The 21106-nt window shown below is 39.6% G+C and overlaps 1 protein-coding gene across 2 annotated transcripts; it reads left to right on the top strand.

Moving 5' to 3' along the window:
* Positions 1–2035: 2035 nt before the first annotated feature.
* Positions 2036–19754, top strand: LOC121010590 (protein FAM170A-like). 2 transcript variants are annotated; one of them, XM_040444313.1, is made up of 8 exons: positions 2036–2296; positions 4021–4139; positions 5925–6059; positions 8420–8560; positions 13427–13561; positions 14564–14713; positions 15721–16764; positions 17775–19754. In XM_040444313.1, exons 2-7 carry the CDS (start codon positions 4070–4072, stop codon positions 16407–16409), a joined length of 1320 nt encoding a protein of 439 aa, XP_040300247.1. In that variant the 5' UTR covers positions 2036–2296; positions 4021–4069; the 3' UTR covers positions 16410–16764; positions 17775–19754. The 2 variants fall into 2 exon arrangements, with proteins under 2 accessions (XP_040300247.1, XP_040300248.1); XM_040444314.1 differs by lacking the exons at positions 2036–2296; positions 5925–6059 and having other exon boundaries at positions 3934–4139.
* The last annotated feature ends 1352 nt before the right edge of the window (positions 19755–21106 follow it).

Here is a 21106-nt window from a genome sequence, read left to right on the forward strand (position 1 = left end):
TTTTTTTTTTTACTTGCAAGAAGACAGTGAACACTCACTACCATGTGAGAGATGTACCCACAGAAATTCCTCAATTGGGAGACTTAAAGTTGACCAAGCAACCATATACTGTACTAACTACAGTAACAGTGAAGCCCCAGATGTTGTATGAGTTTTCAAGAGTGAGAAGAGTTTGGGCACAAGCACAGAGATCAGACACAATCGTGCAGAGGTACCATCGAAATTTGGCCAGTCTGGGAGCACATGGTAAGAACACCACCGGGTGACAGGAAGTCAGGGCCAGGCTCTTGACAGCCCTGAAACCCAAACTTTATTCAGAAGGAATAGTATAGTAAAACTATTATTTTCATATAGTTCTCACCACACTCCTGTCCCCACCCTCAGTTGTTTACTGTCAAAATTCTCCTGTCTTTTGGCATGGAGTATTCCATTTGTCCTTTTCTCACGGCATTGGAGTTGGCTCTATCACAGAGCTGACTTTTCCAGGCATGGCTCTTAACAGCACACATCTTTCTGAAAAAAAAAAAAAATTGATACACTTTTGACCATGTCTGCCAGTTGCTCTTGCACTTCAAAACAACTTAGCTACAAATGCTATCACAGTTTCACACCTTCTTTCTTTCAGTATCTGGGGATACTCTTCTATTTTCAAGCACTAGGTGTCGCTCTATGGAATGGGGAAGCCAGCTTCCTGTTTACCCCTCTCAAGTGACTTGCTCCTTCTCTTAGAATACCTGAAGAATTTTGCTTGTTCCTTTTATCCTTTAAGATTATATGTCTTTTATACATTCGTGTGTGTGTGTGTGTATGTGTATATATTTATATACATATATATATACATATGTATATATATGTACGTACATATATACATCTATGTACATATATATGTACATATGTATACATATATATTATATGTACACATATTATATATATACATGTATATATTATATGTACATATATATGTATATATATATATATAACTGGGGGTTATAAATTCCTGTAAGGCTCTCAATTTTTTTTTTTTTTTTTTTTTGGAAAACATGTATACTCTTCCTTTGTGGTTCCATTCTTTCTGTATTCTAGGGATATTTTACTGTATTATATCTTGAATAACTGTCTGCTTTATTTGTTAACCTCTTTATAATTATGTATCATCATTTAGCCTTTTTATATCCATTGTCTTCTAGTTAATTACCTATTTCTCTCTTCCCTTTACACTTAAATCAAGATGCCAGTTTTTCAATTTAAAACCTTATTTCTTTCTGGTCCTCCTTTGTTTACTTACCCTGTTTTGACCTTTTTTAGAGTCTTTGTTTTTTCCTCAGCTCTGAATTCTCCATTTTTATATCTTTGCATTGACAATGACATCTTGTCTTAGAGCTCTCGTTTTATTAAATCTAGTTGTTTAAATTCTACAGCATGGAGAAATCTCATGTAATTCTTCTTCTGTTCCTTGGGTTATGTTTAGTGTCCCACTTGGGGTTGTTCCTATATTTTGCCCTGCTTTGTTTTACTCAATAGATATCCACTGTTGGTGTGTCTTTTTTTCCCCTATTGCTCTTGTTTCATTTAGGGTTTGTATTCTTACCTCACTATATTTTACTTTAGGTGAATTTACTCTCACATGCTTTGTTTTTGTCTTTCTCTGATAGCTGAAATATTCATTCTCCCTGCCCCTGGAAGAAAATGTCAAACCCCTCCCACCACCCATCCCTAGAACCTCTGAATAGGTTACTCCAAGTGTCAAAAGAGCCTTTGTGGAAGGGATTAAATTAAAGGTTTTGAAATGGGAAGGTATTCTGGATAACCTGTGTGGGACTCATGTAATCACAAGAATCATTAGTAGAGGGAGGTGGGAGAGTGATAGAACAGAAATGAGACAGTGGAAACATATTGAAGTGCTATATTTTCTTTTTAAATAATTATTTATTTTTCAGAGAGAGAGAGAGAGAGACAGAGCACAAGCAGGGGAGGAGCAGAGAGAGAGGGAGACAGAATCCGAAGCAGGCTCCAAGCTCTGAGCTGTCAGCACAGATCCCTATGTGGGGCTTGAAATCACAGACCAGGAGATCATGACCTGAGCGGAAGTCAGATGCTTAACTGACTGAGCCACCCAGGTACCCCTGAAGTGGTGTGTTTTGAAGATGAAGGGAGGGAGCAAGATCCAAAGAATTCAGGCAACTTCTAAAGCCCGGAGGAGAAAAGAGAGCAGATTCTCCCCTGGAGCCTCCAGACAGAACCGAAAACCTTGATTTCAGGATGTAAGGCCCATATTGAACTTCTGTCCTCCAGAACTGTAAGATAATACATTTGTATTTTAAGCCACCAGCTTGTGGTAATTTGCCGTAGCAGCAAAAGGAAACTAATACAGTAAAGAATCTTCAGAACAATTCTTTCTCTTGCATCTAGACATAATCTGAGGCATTTTACTTTTGGGTGAAATTACTCTTTTTTTTTCTTCCAAAAAGTATTGACTGTTGAGTTCATAATTCTGCTTAGTAACTAGTCTGGTTAAGGAAGTACTTGTGATAATTTGATTGCATTATATTTTCTTTTTATCTCTGATCACATTCTTCCCTGTAGTCATATATTTTAAGGGGCATGACTTATACCCTTGGAAATTAATTCTGTCACATGTACCTATCATACTTTGCTTGCCCTTTCTTCTTGAGTTGGAAACTAAAGTAAACAAAAATTAGCGCTCCCTGCTGGTATATATAGTGCCATGAGTATCGCTCTTGTAATGACCTCTTTATGGAATGAAATTGTAGGCTTGTGGAGTAAATGCTTATTTAAATTTACAAAATATTGACTAATTGTTCTTCACCATGGCTACGTAAGTCATTTTAGATCATGAGGATTCCTTTTTTCACCCATATCTTTATAATTATTTTTTTTACCAATTTTTTTACTATTTTTTTACCAATATGATACATGCAAAATAGTATCTAATTTTTGTTTTGCTAACAAGGCTGAGCATTTCTTGATAAATGTGCCTGCCATTCAGGGGCTGTAAGAGGCTGAGCCCCTGGTGAGTGAGGGGAATGTGCAGAGGCAGTGCCTACTGGGACCAAAGAAGACAGAAGGAGGCCATAGATTATGGCCTAGTTTTAGTCCAGCTGCTGAGGTGGAAGTAAATACAGATTGCCCCTAAGGGAGGGGGTGTATGCATTGGTAGATGGGAGATAGGATGGAGCTAACCACAGAGTTCAAAACCTGTACAGAGCCCCGCTCCTTCCAGAGAACATAGACTGGGGCCTGGAACAGTAGCCTGTAGAATGAGACCTTCATGCTTGAGAACAAGCTTCATTATGTGGTCCAGGGAATGTAAATGTAATCCAAGGCCTTAACTTTCCCCAAATCTCTTGGGAAATAATTAGAAAAAAGAGTAGCAAAAGAGACAACGGCTTGTTGTCAAAATACATAAGACTATTCCCGGGAGTGGGGAATGTCAATATATTTTAGGGTTGTATAGGATTATGAGATGTCCTCAACTGCATATGTATATACCAACATATACCTTACATATAACCATTTCACATAAGTTAAATAGTACTGCTAATAAGATCTAATGTCAACTCTTTTCTACCATTCAGACCTAGTTCTCTCAGGTACGATTTTAATATCTTCCACATGGGGAGATTTAGTAATGCGGTTACTGTAGATACATAAAAGAATGTTCTTTGTTTGATCCAAGTCATGTCTAGTTTTGATACCAAGTGCAAAGTTCACAAATTCAAGTCACTGATGGGGTTTTCACTGGGGGGAAAGCAATTGCTCTAGTCAGTGGGTCATGGCACTCCTTCTGTCCTGTGAGTACCAGCTGTGTCCCTGGGGTGCACTGATGTAACGCATAGGTCACAGAATTCTGATGCTGACTTGCATCATAATAGTCCTGATGGTGTACTGAGCACTGATCAAGACAGTGATTTAGTGAGGAGGTAACTTCTCAAGTGAGTTGTTGTTCTTGAATGTACTGATTTGATTCTCTGTTATTTTCCACTGACTCTCTGAGAGCAGAGTTTCAGGGAGAAAGGTATTGATTTGAGTCACTCTGAAGAGGTGAAGCATGAAGCAGAAACAAAAAAGGAAACATCTGGAAAGTACATACTTTCCCGAAACTTCCAAGAAGTCAAGAGGTATGTGTTAAGCATCTTCTCTGAGCATAGGATACCATGGAATTGCCTCTTAAAAAAAAAAGGAGAAGGGTACCTGGGTGGCTCAGTCAGTTAAGTGTCCAACTCTTGATTTTGGCTCATGTCATGATCTCACAGTTTATGAGTTCAAGCCCCACATTGGGCTCACTGCTGAGGCTTCTTGGGATTCTCTCCCTCTCCCTCTCTCTCAAAATAAATAAACTTAAAAAAATAGGGAGAGAGTATACCTAGCTGTGGCAAGGGAGAGGAGGAGGGATGGGTAGGAGAGGGATGTGTATATGCTGGTTTTTCTGAGGCCACAGGTCATCTGAGAGTAAAGAGAAAGTTCAAATGGCCAAGTCCTTGTCTCTTCAGCTTAAGATCTGTACTGTTTATACCATGTCACTCACTGTGTCACAGGCGTAGTGGTTGAGTAGTACAGTTTTACTTAAAAAAATCGTATTTTCCTTTATTTGATTTTTGCCTAAGGGCATTGGGTAAGTATATGATGTTATTATGAGTCTTCTAATAGTCCTTTCTTCTGTTAATGAAGAAGAAAATGTGGCTCATAAAAGTGAGAAAAAAATTAAAACATTTAAAACTGGTTGTAGAGGGATGAGAATTTAAAGTCATTATTTATTTAGAAGCAAAAAAGAATTGTTTTCCTTCAGACTATGAAAATGTAAATGTGGGGCTCCTATGTGAAATGCAAGAAAAAGGCAGAATACACATACATACCACTGTTTAGCCGTAATGGTTGAACTGAGGACAAACTTTGTGGTTTTCTCCTGAAAAAAAATGGGAACTGAAATAATTCTGGTTACCATGGAGATTAACAGTAAACAAGTAACTTCTCTGAGGAAAGACCATTGTTCAAGGGAGTGGGGGTGGGGGACAGTTGAGAGCCAACCCCAAGGTTCCAAGTGGCAGTTGTTACTCCTGAAGAGAACTTGGCACTTCCAACAGTGTTTGGGGTTTCTGGGGAAAGAGGGCTAGAAAGTGAGTCATGTCTACCTACAATAAAATGAGTGTATGTTGAGAGATGTTATTAAGTGTAAACTATGAGAGCTGTAAAATATGCACTCACAACCATGTGTTCACATATACACACATGTAGAATGTAAATAAGCCAGGAAAATGTAGATACTAATATCACACATGCTTGGTATGTACTATGTACTATGTATTAGGTCCATTTATTTGCCCCTCAAGAACACGTTACATCTCTACTTTGGCCTTTGTAACTCATACACAAACGCATCTATTTCTTACTTATTTAATAATTCAGGGTATATGAGGAGGAGTGGGTCAAGCCTCCTGGGCTGATGGAAACCTTGCTATCATTAACATGCAGTTTTGCAATAGACCCTGGGTTATCAACATGCTCATCAGCTAGAAAAGGAAAGAGCTCAGACACAGAGGAGGTCTTTATGATTCTGGTTGGAAGTGGCACATGCCATTTCCACTCATTTCTATTGTGAAAAACATAATCACGTGGTCAGAACTACCACAAGAGAAGTTGACAAATATAATTTAGTAGTATGTCCAGGTCGAAAGGAGACAGCTTATAGTCTCTGCTCCATTTACAAAGAGTGCCCTTATATAAACCCAACCAATCATGATATAAATACAATAAATGAGCTATATTTTGTTATCCATGAAAATGGAGTCCATGTTTGTTCACAAAACATGTCACATGGTAGACTCTTCTTGTTTGTTTAATGGATGGATAAATGTACAAACAGCAAACGTGGACTACATCTCTATTATTTTCCTGTAATTTCTCAGCAGATACGAATATAAAAGTTCTGCCTCATGGACACAAGGGAATGGCCCCAACTCAAGACCAGATAGCAAGGGGAGATTCTTCCTCTTCAGATTACTTCTCCTGCATCTCTTCAGAAAACATGTTTGCTGGTGCTGGTAAGGAGAGTGTTTTGAATAAATTGGGATCTAGGCTGAGGCCAGAGATAAACTGGGTGATTCTGCCCATTAGTTGATACAAGGCTCCCTAGTACAGAAACAAACTCACAATGTGTCTTCATCTTCTTCCATGATCAACTGTGGAAGCCATCAGTTGCAAGAGAAAAATACTTAAGAGGATTAGAATAAGCCCCAAAAGATCAGTGGAGAGTGGTGTTTTATTTGAGGAAATGGTGGGAGAGTGTTGGGTATGAGAATTTTACTAGAGAAACGTGGAAGAGAATGTCAGTATGAGCCAGCAAAGCATATATGTTATCAGGAAGGTGTGAAATTACTCAAAGCTTGAAATGGACCAAAAGAGGTAGGATCCTTGAGATCTGGACTTGAGGTAGACTTCCGAGACATCCAGTCTAAGACCCGTCCCTTTCATGTATTTTTAGAGCCAGTGTTCTCACACTTATCACCATATACACTTTTTGCACTCCTTATTCCCATCACTCATTTCTTTATAATCTTCCATATGTGTCTAAATTCTCTATGCCATATTTTTGTCCCTACCATACAATACAAACAGTGGTAATTTATCTGACTTCTAGAACCCTAGATTAGTTATCCCTGTTTTTTTTTTTTTAATTTCATTTAAATAGTAGTACACAATTTATAGTTTGTGTCTGATTCCTTTAACTCATCATATCTGTGAAATTTATCTATGTTCTGTGTGTCAGATACATACATACATATATATATATACACATATATATACACACACAAACACATATTTTATGAATATAAATAATTTCTTTATTGATCATATTTTTCTGAGTATTTGGGTTGTTTTTAATATGGGGCTATTCTAAAAAGTGATGTTTGAATATTCTATTACATACATTTTGCTATCTGACATATTTCTGTTTGGAGAATGCTTGAGTTAAATTGTTAGGTGGTAGTTTTCAGATTTTATCTTAATCCCTTAGACATGAGTCTTTTGTGCCTTTATTTTCTTATGCAGTCACATGTCACTGTACACTTAACCTTCCACATCCTCCTCTATACCCCCATTTAATTTGGATCTTCACATAGTCTCAAAGCTCATATATTCTTTCTCTTACAATTTTTATTTTTACACCTTCTAATGTTCTTTCATTATTTCTTTAGATTTCACAAATCAACTAATTCTGTGAGTCTTAAAGAGAATATTCCTAATCATTACCTTATACATCTGAATCATAACAGCATATACACACTCAAACATGTAATCATGGGACATGCAATCTACACACATAGATATTAGCTGAACTGAAACAGACACGAAGCATACCTACTGTTCTCACTCACGCAAAATTCACCCTGTATTCACATTCACAAACACCAAATCAATCATATATTAAATCAGTCCTGTCTTAAGCAACATGTTAGGAACTTATACACACAAATCACATTGCATCCATCACAACAGTTTGCTACAATATGTGCATTATACACATAGCAGACACATCCATAAGGGATGATCATTGTTTTTTTTTTAATGTTTATTTATTTTAGAGAGACAGAGCACAAGTCAGGGAGAGGCAGAGAGAGAGGGAGACACAGAATTAGAAGAGGCTCTAGGCTCTGAGCTGTTAGCACAGAACCTGATGCAGGGCTCGAACTCACAAACTGTGAGATCATGACCTAAGCCGAAATTGGATGCATAACTGACTGAGCCACCAAGGCGCCCCAGAGGAACGATCATAATCTTAAACTATTAGTGAGCAGTGAGCTTGGTTAAGTTGGAAACAGAGACACTGGTATAATAATAAAAAATATGTTCTTCAAAAATAAAAATTCATCAATTGTTTCATTTGAGGTTATAAATCTCTAGGATGTTGAATGTGGAGGGTCAAAGAGTATCAAATGTAAAGGAAAGCAAATGGTACCAAAAATCCTAACCAGGGTGAATGGATATGAGGAGCCATAGTAGCAAGATCCAGATAGAAGAATGGAATGCTGAAGTACTGTTCAGGAAAAAATAAGTATTTCCCCAGGAGGGTGCTGGCAGTGGGGAGAGTAGGTTAGGGAGAAGACAGTAGGAGGGGAACAGAATGGAACCAACTATTTTTATGACTTTGACTTCATTTTCTTTTTTTTTTTTAATTTTTTTTCAACGTTTATTTATTTTTGGGACAGAGAGAGACAGAGCATAAATGGGGGAGGGGCAGAGAGAGAGGGAGACACAGAATCGGAAACAGGCTCCAGGCTCTGAGCCATCAGCCCAGAGCCCGACGCGGGGCTCGAACTCACGGACCGCGAGATCGTGACCTGGCTGAAGTCGGTCGCCTAACCGACTGCGCCACTCAGGCGCCCCTGATTTCATTTTCTAGGAATCCCAAAGTCACACAGATATGATCCACCACCTGAGTACTCTTTGGAAGACAGTACTGTGGTCTCTGAGGCAAAAGATGGACACTCTGAATTGAAATACTTCTCCTGTAACTCTTCCTCTCACTATCATCCTTATGTTGGTAAGGAGAAAGAAAGGGCATTTAAAGTGTAGGCAGATCAGGGGAGTGGGAATCTCAACAGACCTGTAGACGTCCAGCTCAGCATCTCTGCTCAGCCACTGCGGGAAAGGTGCACATTGGGTCCAGTTATCATATTCTCCTCCTCTCTTATTTGGGAGTCTAGGTCTCTGTTTCTGTACCCACAATAGGAATTCATTATATATAAACACTTTTCACTCGTAGGGGATAGGAAAGTACTCTGTGCATTCATTTTGAGACAAACATCATTTATTGAGGGAAGAAGTAGAATCAAAGACACAGTATCCACAATTGCTGTGGTGTCCGTTAAGCCTACAAGTTAAGAATTAATATAAAATTAAACCTTAGCTTGTAGCACTCTAGTAATACATGACCACAGAAAATATAAAAGAGCCCTGCATCATTAGTTATCTATGTTAAAGAGTCCTATAGGTAATGAATTGATGAACTTGAGCTCACAATCGAAAACTACAAAATATATACCTTCAAGGTAGATTCTGCAAACACCGTGAACGCCAAGTTTTAGCTTCAAAGTTCACTTAATTTAATAGTACTTTAGGGGTGGTAAATAATGTTTAAAACTATTAAAGATGTAAAAACTGAAAACACTACCAAGAAATAAGGTTTTTTTAAAAAAGTGGTAGTTTTAGAAATGAGAAATAACATTTTAGAAATTATAAAAAGTGTGGGATGAATTAAACATCACATTTGACACAAATGAAAAGAAAATGTGTGACCCAGAGGACATAGCCAAGGAATTACCTACAAATAGAAATCAGAGAGATAAATAGATGGGAAGTGTGAGAGAGAGATTACAATAAATGAGGACAAAATGTGATAGTATGACATATCAAACCGAGGTTCATGAAGAGTAATATGAAGAAAGTAAGACAACATAAGGAGTTAATGGTCAAGATTTTTTTCAGAAATGATGGAAGATACAAATCCTTAGAATCAGGAAACATTATTAGGAAGCTGATCACAGGAAAGGCAAAAATAAATCCAAACCTGAGTATACTAAAGCAAACATTCACAACCTCAATAACAAAGACCTTAAAGCAACTAGAGAGAAGCACACAATACTTCAAAAGAACGGTGATTTGTCAGGCAGTGTACATCTCAGCAGCGATTGTCAACACTGGAAGACAGTGTAAAATTACGTGCTGAAGGAAAAGAACAGTCATATCATAAAGAATAAGGATGAAATAAAGACATTCTTCAGGTAAAAAGAGTAAAAAATAAAATATAAAAAAGTTAAAAGCACAGAATCTATTCAGAAAGAAGGAATGGAACACAGGAACAAAAGGTGAGCTGAGGAGGGGCGCCTGGGTGGCGCAGTCGGTTAAGCGTCCGACTTCAGCCAGGTCAAGATCTCGCGGTCCGCGAGTTCGAGCCCCGCATCGGGCTCTGGGCTGATGGCTCAGAGCCTGGAGCCTGTTTCCGATTCTGTGTCTCCCTCTCTCTCTGCCCCTCCCCCGTTCATGCTCTGTCTCTCTCTGTCCCAAAAATAAATAAACGTTTAAAAAAAAAAATTTTAAAAAAAAGGTGAGCTGAGGAGTTGGTAAGTCTGTGATTGAATGTAAATAGGCTTGATGATTAATACACCCAGACCGGTAATCATGAATTCAGAGATGGTCAACAAAACAGGTATACCTGAAGTATTAGATGATAGTCACATGTAACATGACTGGGAGTTCAAGTATTCGAAGCTGCGTATTTTGCACAGAGTGGGCAGCACCATTGACTCACATAAGCAACTCACCCTCAGAAAAGAAAGGAAATTGAAACAGAGCCTGCCCATTTTGAAAGCTCCCAGGGAATATGAAGGTCCTTAGTTTAAGGTAATTGTTATTAGCTATCAAATGCTATAACATTATGACAAATCTAGTGGATTAAAGACAACACTTTATCCTGTTATTATAGAGGTCAGAAGTCTAAAATATGTCATATAGATCCACCCATCTAATCCAAAATAATCTTTCTACTTCAAGGTCCTTAATTTAATAACATTTGTCAAGTCCCTTGGGCCTTATAAGGTAACATTACAGGTTCTGGGGATAGGTTATGGGCATCTTTGGCTAAGGTATTATTCAGCCTGTAACCACTAAAATGAAAATGTGTTACACGTAAAGACATGTGAATAGGTTAACAACGAAAATGAAAATGTGTTACATGCAATGGCAGATGTAGAGTCAGGTAAACAAATATTAAAATATATTGACTACACTCTGTCATAGGACAGTTCCCGGACACACTGTAGGGGTCTCCATGAAGACAATATACATATATCTACCTGACCATCAACACTTGGGAACATTTTTAAAAAAATTTTTGAATACTTATATTCTGGAGCTTTGGCCAGAAAAAAGACTCTATTCTCCATGCAGTATTCTCCATACGTGGCACACGTATGTCTGAGTTAGAAACCCAAATGAACTGAGTGTATGAATGATTGGATATATCGCTTTAATTTGGATGCACTTTAACAGAAATCTCAAACAAGCAAAAGGAAACTACACTGATTGGTCCTATTCCCAGGCACAAAGAAAACAATGTCATTTTCTCAAACTGTTCATTCTCTGTCTCTGACAATAAGAATACTCGTAAGTAGAGATGTCTGGACTGGAGGTAGGGAGTGGCAGAGAAAGTAAGCACGGCATTTGCTGTCTACAAACTGGTATCAGCTGATCCAAGTCTACGTCTGGACTACAGTGAGAGTGCAAGGTGTCTTCCCCCTTGGGGGATACTCATTTGCATCCATATAAAATAAAACTGAGAGATTAGAGGGAAATCTCAAAAAGGACAAATAGCCCAAAGTGCAAGGATATCAGAACAGAACCGTGTTTGCAAAGATGGAGGCTAAGGAAATGTCAGACATCTCTGAGAAATGGCAAGATAAACTCAGTCTGAACCTGGGAAGATGAATTTGGTTGGTCATAATGTGGGCAGAGTTCTGACAACCAGTGTGAAATGGGCCAGCAAGGACCAGAGAGAGTATCTAAGGAGGAACCACTAGATTTTCCTTTTTTTCTTTGAGAGGAGTAAACTCCTTAGCATATGTCCTCTAATGGGTGAAGATGGGACAGAGATTTGAAAAGAATCCTTAAATTTTATCTCTAACAACCTCCTACCCCCGTAAACACACAGGAATCTTTATTCCATCACACCCACAACTAGACTCATTACCGTGTGCCCTCACATTTACACGTATTAACACTCATCCTTTCATTCAGCGTTCTCTGCTCCCAATCGTTTACACTCCCAGACACTCTCATAAGCTCAGATCCTCACATAGTAAACCTTCACGTCTGATTTTGCAGCATTTGTATTCTTCATGTTTGCTTTCTCTAACCTCATTCCTTAGATACTGTAATCTCTAACTCACACAGATAATCTCACTCTTGTAGAACTTCATATTACACAGTAATGCGTGAAGCCAACACAATCATATACCATCTTCTAAAACCTTTCTGTTCCTAGTCCCTTGGGTTCCTCATGCAATTCCACAATCTGGGAGCTCATAAGAGGTCTCCCATGTATCCTTCACATGGTTAGTCTTCCAACACTTTCTCGGTGTCACCAGATCTCACAGAATCACCCAGGTTCATATAGTCTGTCATAAACCAACAGATATTATGTAACTACTTGAACTTCAATAGTATATGACACACAGATCACTCATGATACAGGGAAGATGTACTGGCTGTACCTATACAGAATTATGATGCATATCACCCAACACATCATACTCAACGCCACCTTCACATTCAATGTCCGTGTCACCCCTATACTGTCTACATAAAATTATTGAAGAAACCTGACAGACACATGCACACATCAGACTGTACTCATCAAATCTGGTACACATACGAACTCTCTGAAAGATACACCACCTCCACTGACTTGTCTCATCCTTACACCAACATGACCTACCAGTCATCCAAGAGACAAAATAGATGTATTTTGTGAAGTGAAAATTGGGGTCCAGGCTTAACTGAAGTTTTTAAACATAAGAGACTTAATCCTGAGTTACTTTATCAGGAACAAAAATTCACCTATTCCTGAAAGTCCATGGAAATGTAGGAGGAAGGAAAACAAACTGGCGATTTCCATGATGTGTTTAAAGTCATGGTAGAGATAGAGGTGATCCAAGAAATATGCATATTTTAGTAGGAAAATAACCAACAACCTAGAATTTACCTGTAGATTGGGAAGACTTAAAGGTAGGGTATGAGTTTGGTAAGTATAGGTGCAAAAATTGATCAGAACAATGTGTGGGGAATGTGAGAAAAGTGACACCAGTGACAGGGCCAAATGAGGGCTGAACCATTTAGCAGTCAGTAGCTGTTGACAGGGGAGCTGTGTCCATTGTTGAGAGGTGTGGTCTGAAGTCCACCTTGGGGTTCCTACTGGAGTCTCCAGGTCCTGCATTGCATACCTGTTCAGCAGGGCCCTCATGTGAGGTTCCACAAGAGTAGATAACCTGGAAGGGGAGGATAAGGACCAGCAGTGGAAGTCAGTCAATTCTTTCCTGTAAATTCTAAACCTACCATGAAGCAGCAGGACTTATATATCATAAACCACAACTGTCAAACTGAGACCTTTACCTTATCATGTACCTGGAAAGAATTTGAGCTCAGATACACTCCAGAAAACAACATAGGGTACTCATAGTTCATCAGATACTTCATTCCAACAAATATTTTTATATACCTTGATTTTAGGACTTTGAACAGAAACTAGACTATAATCTTCATGAAGATAAGTGCCATGTGTGTGATTCTATGTGGTATTTCTTGAATGTTTAGTGGAGGCAAAAAAATACCTGATTTTCCTTCTCTTCCCCAGAGATCTTAAAATCAGGTGAAGACTCTTCACATTCTGGACCCTCTAGGTTGGTCCAGTTCCACAACCAGATGGCAAAGGTTTCAGGCTCAGAACAGATCTTCGGTGTCCCTTCTCCAGACAGGCCCATTCACAGTGGTATGTGATGGGGGAGAGGAGGGGCTGAGGGGGATTCAGGCATGGTGGTGAGGCAGAGGCAGCGTGTTAGTCAAAAATTAGAATTGAGCTCCTTTGCTCAGCAATGTCCATAGATGACCTCTTCTCTCAAGGACTGCCCAGGGTCTCTGTTTCTAATTGTTAGGCAGAATATACCATTTCAGCATCCCTGTCTTTGGAAGAAGCCCTTAATGGATCTGAATGGGAAGATTAAAAATCTAAGAGAAATGTAGAAATACATTTCCAGAAGAGGAGTCTGTGAAGTCTTAATTTGACCATCTCCAGCACCAGAGTTCCGAGGGAATCTTGAAAATCGATTTTATCTGCATATATACATATCTTTGTATCTATGTTTCTCTCTTTCTCCCTCCCTCCCTCTCTCTGTCTCTCTCTCGCCATCCATCCATCCATCATCTATCTATCCTCACTATATGTGTGTGTAGATAGATACATATCCATATGTAAGTAGATGTAGATGCAGAGGTCTTCATACAACTTGTACCCCACATTCCCTAATTACACAGTTTCCCATGAGGAAAATCAAGCTATTAATATCCAACTTAAGTGACTGCATACTGTTTTCCAGGAATGGTTCTTTCTAAGTGTTCAGTATTCTCTACACATCTCCAGAAATATCACATACGAGGTACTAAATATCATGGGCATCCACCATAAACACAATTTTAATAATTATTATTTACTTATATCTTAGAGTAAGTGAAGTTTTCAAAGGCCAACGCACCTTAAAGTTTTTGGGTTTCAAATGAGAAAGTCACCTTCATTTTAATGAGAGCAAGTCTCACGTTTGGTAATGATGTGTGGCTTCTAATGTCCACTCAATGCGTGTCTTTTGAATTGACAAACTCTGGAAAATGCCACATCTCAATGTTTTGTTTGGTTTTGTTTGTTTTTATGACTCCACAAAATGCCACCTCAATGTTTTGGGTTTTTTGTGTGTTTCTTCGTGTTTATTCCATTCTCCAGAAGTCACGAAAGGTCAAGAGGATGTCCCTCCTGCTGAGTCATGTGTAGTGGTCCCTGCCTGCAATCAGGCAGCAGAAGAAAAGTCCTCTGTCTCAGAATACTTTTCCTGTGTTTCCTCTGTACGCAAGCTCGTTCCTGTTGATGAGTGTGGTAAGAAAAACAAACAGGTGGGGTCTGAGTATGGAGAGGAGGTAAAACTGAGCTGCTTGGCCCAAGCCCTACTTATTTAGTCTCCCCTCAAAAGCAGAAAAGGGTTTCAGGGCGGAGGCTTGGGCTGAAGCCTCTGCAGAGGAACAGAGAGAGTCAGTGTCCCTTCAAAGATAAGACACAGCTCCTCATATGAACACTGGGATGGGTCATGTAGAGCACAGTGCTGGTGTGGGCAGTTCATCGGAACCTTCCCCCTCAGAGGAGCATGAATTCATATGCTCACACACACTCACTCATCTGTATTCCTTCCTACCAGGTATGGTGCCATTTCTCCTTCCTTTTACTTTTTCTACCAAACTTACCTGACTTCATTCCTCATTAACCTTCCTGTGTTCTAGTTACATGGTGTAGGTATGCCCCGGTACCTTCATTCCGACTCACCCACTTACACACTAATCCCGTAAGTAATTTATGTTGCCTCACACAGATAACTTGTTTTAACTCCCTCATGCTAAGCCAAACTGCAGAAAATTCATAGACCCTGGAGGGAATGCACTTTCATATACTGCCTTTCTAATCTATATGCCACTTGACCCACAAAGACTTCGGCCCCTCATGGAGCCACACATTCTGAGAGCTCAGGTCACTTCTGCTAACACTCGATGTCATATCGACTCGCAGCAAGAATAGGCAACGCTCCTGCACTTGTTCACATTTAACGCACATGCGCACATTCATCCGCCATCGCCTTTTACCAGTATCGAAAACACTCACCAGAGATGTCCCCAAACACACATACAACTCCGCTAGACACACCACACCTTAATTCCCCGGTTATACCAGGTGCACCTCAAGTAAAACATAACACTCCCAGAATTCTGCAGTGTAACATGTACATATGCTTCTGCTTCACATTTCCGCATAGGAATATTCTCCTGGCCATATTAAGTCCTCCAGACATCACATACTTATTCTACTTATTTTATGTTTGGAATTTTCTTTCCTAGGAATCCATCAATTACATCAAGGTGTTTCTTGTCTTGGATACCAGTTGGAGACTTCCTCCCCCTTTCCACACATCACCTTCCCATTCCATTTGGTCAGTGATACTAAGTCCTCTTGTACCTCAGAAGACATGAAAGAGGAAAGGCTCATGAAAATTTACTATATGCGTGTCCAGATGAAAAGGGGAGTGGCTGCCTTATGTGACACAGAGGAAGGACTGGAGCCTCCCTCAAATAAGATAAGAATAGAAAAAATGACCTTTCTTGAAAAGAGCCCTACAGAAGCCACCCTCTCTTATGTGGGTACGAAGGAACTCCTGACTGACAGTGAGTCCAGCTGGAACAACAAAGACCAAGAGGAACAGGAGGAGGTTGAGAGTCCAGCAGAACCTCCAGCTGTGGATGAGTGTTCCAGGGCCAAGACGCCCGAATGGCTGGTGTCCCAGGATAGTGGTGTCAGGTGCATGGGCTGCTGCCGAGTCTTCCCCACCTTAGAGGTCCTCCAGCAGCACGTGCAGCATGGGATCAGTGAGGGCTTTAGCTGCCGTACTTTCCATCTTACCTTGACTTGGCTGAAGAGCAAGAAGAGCAGGATAGAGAAGAAGAAGAGGAGGAACAGGAAGAAAGTCAGGAAGATAATGTTCCAGTGCCAGAAAGGAAAGCATTTTGTCATGAAATCTTCACACAAATAAACAGACTATTTTTCAGCCCCTAGAAGAGAGGAAGTAGAGTAGGCCTTACTCTACTGAGGGGGCTTCATCTTCCCTAAACAGCCCTAATACCCACTGTTGTTTATTTACACCCACCCCCACCCTCACCACTATCACCACACCACCCATAGGAGCAGAGAACCATTTTCACTTTTACCCACTCCTCTCCCAAGAAGGAGGAAGAAGAAGGGAGGTGACGTCACACCTTGAGGAACAGCAAGATGTTCTTGAGCCAACGAAAGAACAGTGAACACCAGTATATCATCGCCACCATTACAGTTGAGAAAAAAAGACTCACTGGAAGGTGGCAACTGCTAGGGGCCAAATTGTAGAAGAGGTGAGGGCCCTTGGGGTAAGAGAGCACCTCAAGGGTATTTGGGATTCAGGGTTCTGAGAAAAGGTGGCAGCCAGCAGAGATGCCTCCCGAGGTTCTCCAGTAACTGTGATGATGAATTTCCTTCAGAAGAATATAGACTTGAAAGTGGAATTAATTAGTGAGAATGCTTCCTTTTTATGCCCTTTGAGGAGACAGGAGTAAAGACAGACCAGTCTGGTAGTTCAGTAGGGCAGACAAGCCTGGGCCCATCATTCCTAGGTAAACCAAATGTCTTGGGAGTCACATCCACCCTAAATATATTCCTGGGCCTGCCTCCCTTTCAAGAGGCACATGGCTTAGCAGGGACAAACATTGTCTCCTGGAGGAAGGGTTGGTACACAGGCCAGTCTCCCTAGGTGTGAGTGAGATCTCAGGTGTCATATTGTGAGTTGCATACCCTGAGGAATCTGCTGGGGAGTTACAACCACTTGAGAGAAACAACCAATGGAATCCTTTTTTTGTTGTTTTGTTGTTGCTGTTTTACCTCTTTGGTATACACTATTTGCCTGTAGTTCTGGTTGCTTTCTCTCAAGTGTCAGTTGCAACTGGAGGAGGAGAGGGATCGAGGGTACCCTTCTGCCGAGGATCCTTTCTGGAAGCTTTTAATGTGTTGCTTCCTGGAGGATCCTCATATTCTTTTATGAAAGTGCACAGTCCCCACATCTTATTCTTTATTTTTGCTACAGCATCAAGTGCCTTGTTCTAAGGGATCTATAGAGGGGTTAAACAGATGAAACTACAAAGACATTGCAAAGCCAGCTTCACACTACAACAAATGGGTGTATGTCTTTTTAGTTAATGGGACGAAGGAAGGGCTCATTTTCCATGCTCCAGAAATCAGTTAGACTGTAGCCCGGGAATGGCCCCAAATTTTCTGAATAATGTAGAGTGACTGAGGACTTATCACTAAAATAAGAAAAGCTGCCTTTCTCACTGAAGGGACCGTCTTCTCTGTTTTGGTTTTCTCACAGCAACACAAACCCATGGCCCAAAGATTTCAAGTGATGGTATCCAGTACCTTCCTACAGTCTGATGGGAGCACAAAAGATCTTGTGAGCCCCATAGCAGGGAGGGCTGGCTGTAAATGGATGTCCCTGATCCTTTGCAGCTGCTCCCAAGTTACCCTGGTAAAATGTGGTGCCCGTGTCTGGAGAAAATATCCACTTGGACCTGTGAGGAGCCTGAGGAACACCAGGAATACTGTGCACTCAGGAGATCTGCAAGACAACTTTCCTGCCCCTGCCAGCCCACCTCACCCCTCCAGGAGTCTGATGCCATTGCAGACATCTGCAAGGTTGCCTTGTGGAGAAGAGGGCAATATCCCTAGAGAGCTCGTAGTACTGTAGAAAGCACATTTCTCATACCTAGACCTTTCACCGGTGCAACAGAAGGTTGATGAGGACTTCGCAGGACTCCAGGGAGGAGATTGCTAACTTAACAGAAGGTTTAAAAGGATATGTCAATTTCTTTCCCAGTCTCAGTTCTACTTGTAGCTTCTCAGGTCCCTTTCATTTAGTGGAGGCTTGACCACCTGGCTTGTAGTCTTATTCTCTAGCCCAGCTGTCGCTCTTCAACCCACCAAATGTATTCCCCTCCTCCATAACTCTATCCAGAATACATGTAGCAGAGCATGAACACTGACGGATACAGATGGTACAGATTGTCATCCATACCTTTTCATCCACACATTCCCACCAATGTAGTCTTTGTTAACAACTTGACTTATTCTTCGATATCTTTTTCTTTAAACGCACATATACCTTTCCCCTACCTTTCTCTAACATGCTCACCCACACAGTTATTTGCCTGGGGAGCCATTCTTATCATTGAGACAGGAAAAGCTAGTGTACAGATGAAACCAAAAGTAAAGAAAACCCACTCCTTGGCTTTCATGAGCTTGTGCACGTGTAGGTGTACACACACTTCTTACACGATCAAAGTAGGAAGGATGGAACGTATGACAAACATCAGAGACGATCAAGTATATGTACCCAAGGGTGTCCCAAAAGTCATAGCGCACTTTTCAAGCTTAATCATTTTAGAAACCTAAAAGCTACCAATTTTTGAACAATATAATTTGCATGTTGAATTATTTGCATGTCACTTAACACTGTAATTATACATTTTCAAAGATAAATTGTAATTTTTCTTTGTCATCTGCCATCTTCAGTCAGAGGGACAGATACACACAAAAAATGTTTTTAAAGCATTAGTGACAGTTCACAAAGCTATATAAGGGAAATTAAAATAGTTCAACTTTCAGATGGTGGTGTTTATAATTTGTAGCTTTTGCATTTCTGGTATTACTAAAGCTTAAAACTGACCTATGGCATTTGGGACACCTATATGTATATATACAGTATATCCAGGTGTGTATATATATATATATAGATATGTATGTGTTTATATGCATATATATATCGTATATATACACATCTCTTCTATATATATGTATATATCATATATATATATGATTATCTTGAAACTATTTTTATGTCTATTGCCCCTATGGATATGTACATATAAGAAGTGTGTGTGTACCCGTGTGTCATAGAAGGGGTGGATTATAGTTGCTTTTGCTTTCATCTGTGTAATTCTTTTTCCTGCTTCCTTTGATAAGAAGCTCTACTGTCTGGCCACAAATATATGGGCAAGTAAGTCAGACTAGTGAAGTGAAGTCCTTGCTTCGCTACTTGGCTTCCATGATTCACCCTGGGAATAATCATCAGTCTGGGTTGTACTGATAGCTTGGAAAATTAAAATAGAGGAGCTGGAGACTGGGGCAATTGGTGGGGAGTTCTCCTTTGTCTGCAACTCAAGGTCTATGAGCCTCTATGACTGGACACGCTTCAATTCCTCCTTTTTAGAAGACCTGGCTGTTTTAACTATTAGTTTAATATGCTAAGCACCCCCACTAACCACTTCAATAAAGTCTTGTTTTGTTTCCATTATCCTGAGTCAATTACTTTGTTTGTTACCTAATGATGCAAATCAACTGTAACATGATAATTTCTTCCATTATAATAGTTGAAATGATGTGGCCTAGAAATCAGTAATACATTATTATATTCCTCTGATTTTATATTTAAACAGTAAGAGATATGCTTATACTCAGTATGTACACTTGATTAATTAGAAAAGTGCATTACAAATATTTGGGTGTATAAACAAAATGATCGGGCTTCAAAATAGTCAAACTGGACTAGATTTCTTACTGCCACTTAACATATTTGTACACTGAGTCAGTGCTCTATTTTAAAAACTGGAGATCATAGTACCTAAAGTAATAGTAATTGCGAGGTGAGTAAGATACAGGTAAAAGCACCCAACTTAGTTACTCACAAATAAAATTTCATACATTTTTAGTAACTATTTTCTTTACCTTTATCAGTAGTTTCATATGTCTGGGTAGGAATTTTTTTATATAATTTTAGATATGCTGAGCTTTTTAAGAAGTTTTAGGTTTTTTTTTTTTGTTTGTTTGTTTTTTTTTTTTTTTTTTTTAGTTTAATGATTTATTTTTGTGAGAGAGAGCAGGGGAGGGGCACAGAGAGAGGGAGAGAATCTCAAGCAGGCTCCATGCTGTCAGCATAGAGCCCAATTGGGGCTCAAACCCACAGACCATGAGATCATGACCTGAGCCGAAATCAAGAATCAGCCACCCAGGAGCACCTAAAAAATCTTTTAGTTTTGATATAAATACAAACAAGAAGTTGCACAAACACTCCAAAGAGGTACCATGTACCTATCACCCTGCTTCCTTCAACATAATTGTAGTGCGTTACCAAACACAGGAAATTTATTGGAACAATACAATAAACCATCCTGTAGACCTTCCTAAGATGTCACTATTTTTACATGCACTCATTTCTTGTATGTTTTTATATATAATTCTATGACATTTTATCCCTTGTATAGAATTATATACACATCATTGCAGTCAAGGTACAAAAATGCTCTGATAGCACAAAGCACTTCTCTCAAGCTGCTCATAAAGGGCACACCCATTCTCCCTTCCCCCAACTTCTGACAGCCACCTATCTGTTCTCCATCTCTATAATTTATTTACCTCACAAATTTCATATAAATGGAATGGTACCATATGTAAACGTCAGAGATTGGCATTTCCAACTAAACATAATTTTCTTAAGATCCAGCCAAAATGTCTGAATACTTTGATACTTCATTACTTTTATTGCTGAGTAGTATTCCATCGAGCTATGTAGAGCCATTTAACGTGTCAAGTGTTCAAAGGTGCTTTCATGTTTGTGGTGATTATAAAGCTTCCGTGATGAAGGTTTTT

The sequence above is a fragment of the Herpailurus yagouaroundi genome, unplaced genomic scaffold (genome assembly GCF_014898765.1).
Source record: "Herpailurus yagouaroundi ecotype Mexico unplaced genomic scaffold, PumYag 192, whole genome shotgun sequence".
Classification (NCBI taxonomy): Eukaryota; Metazoa; Chordata; class Mammalia; order Carnivora; family Felidae; genus Herpailurus; species Herpailurus yagouaroundi.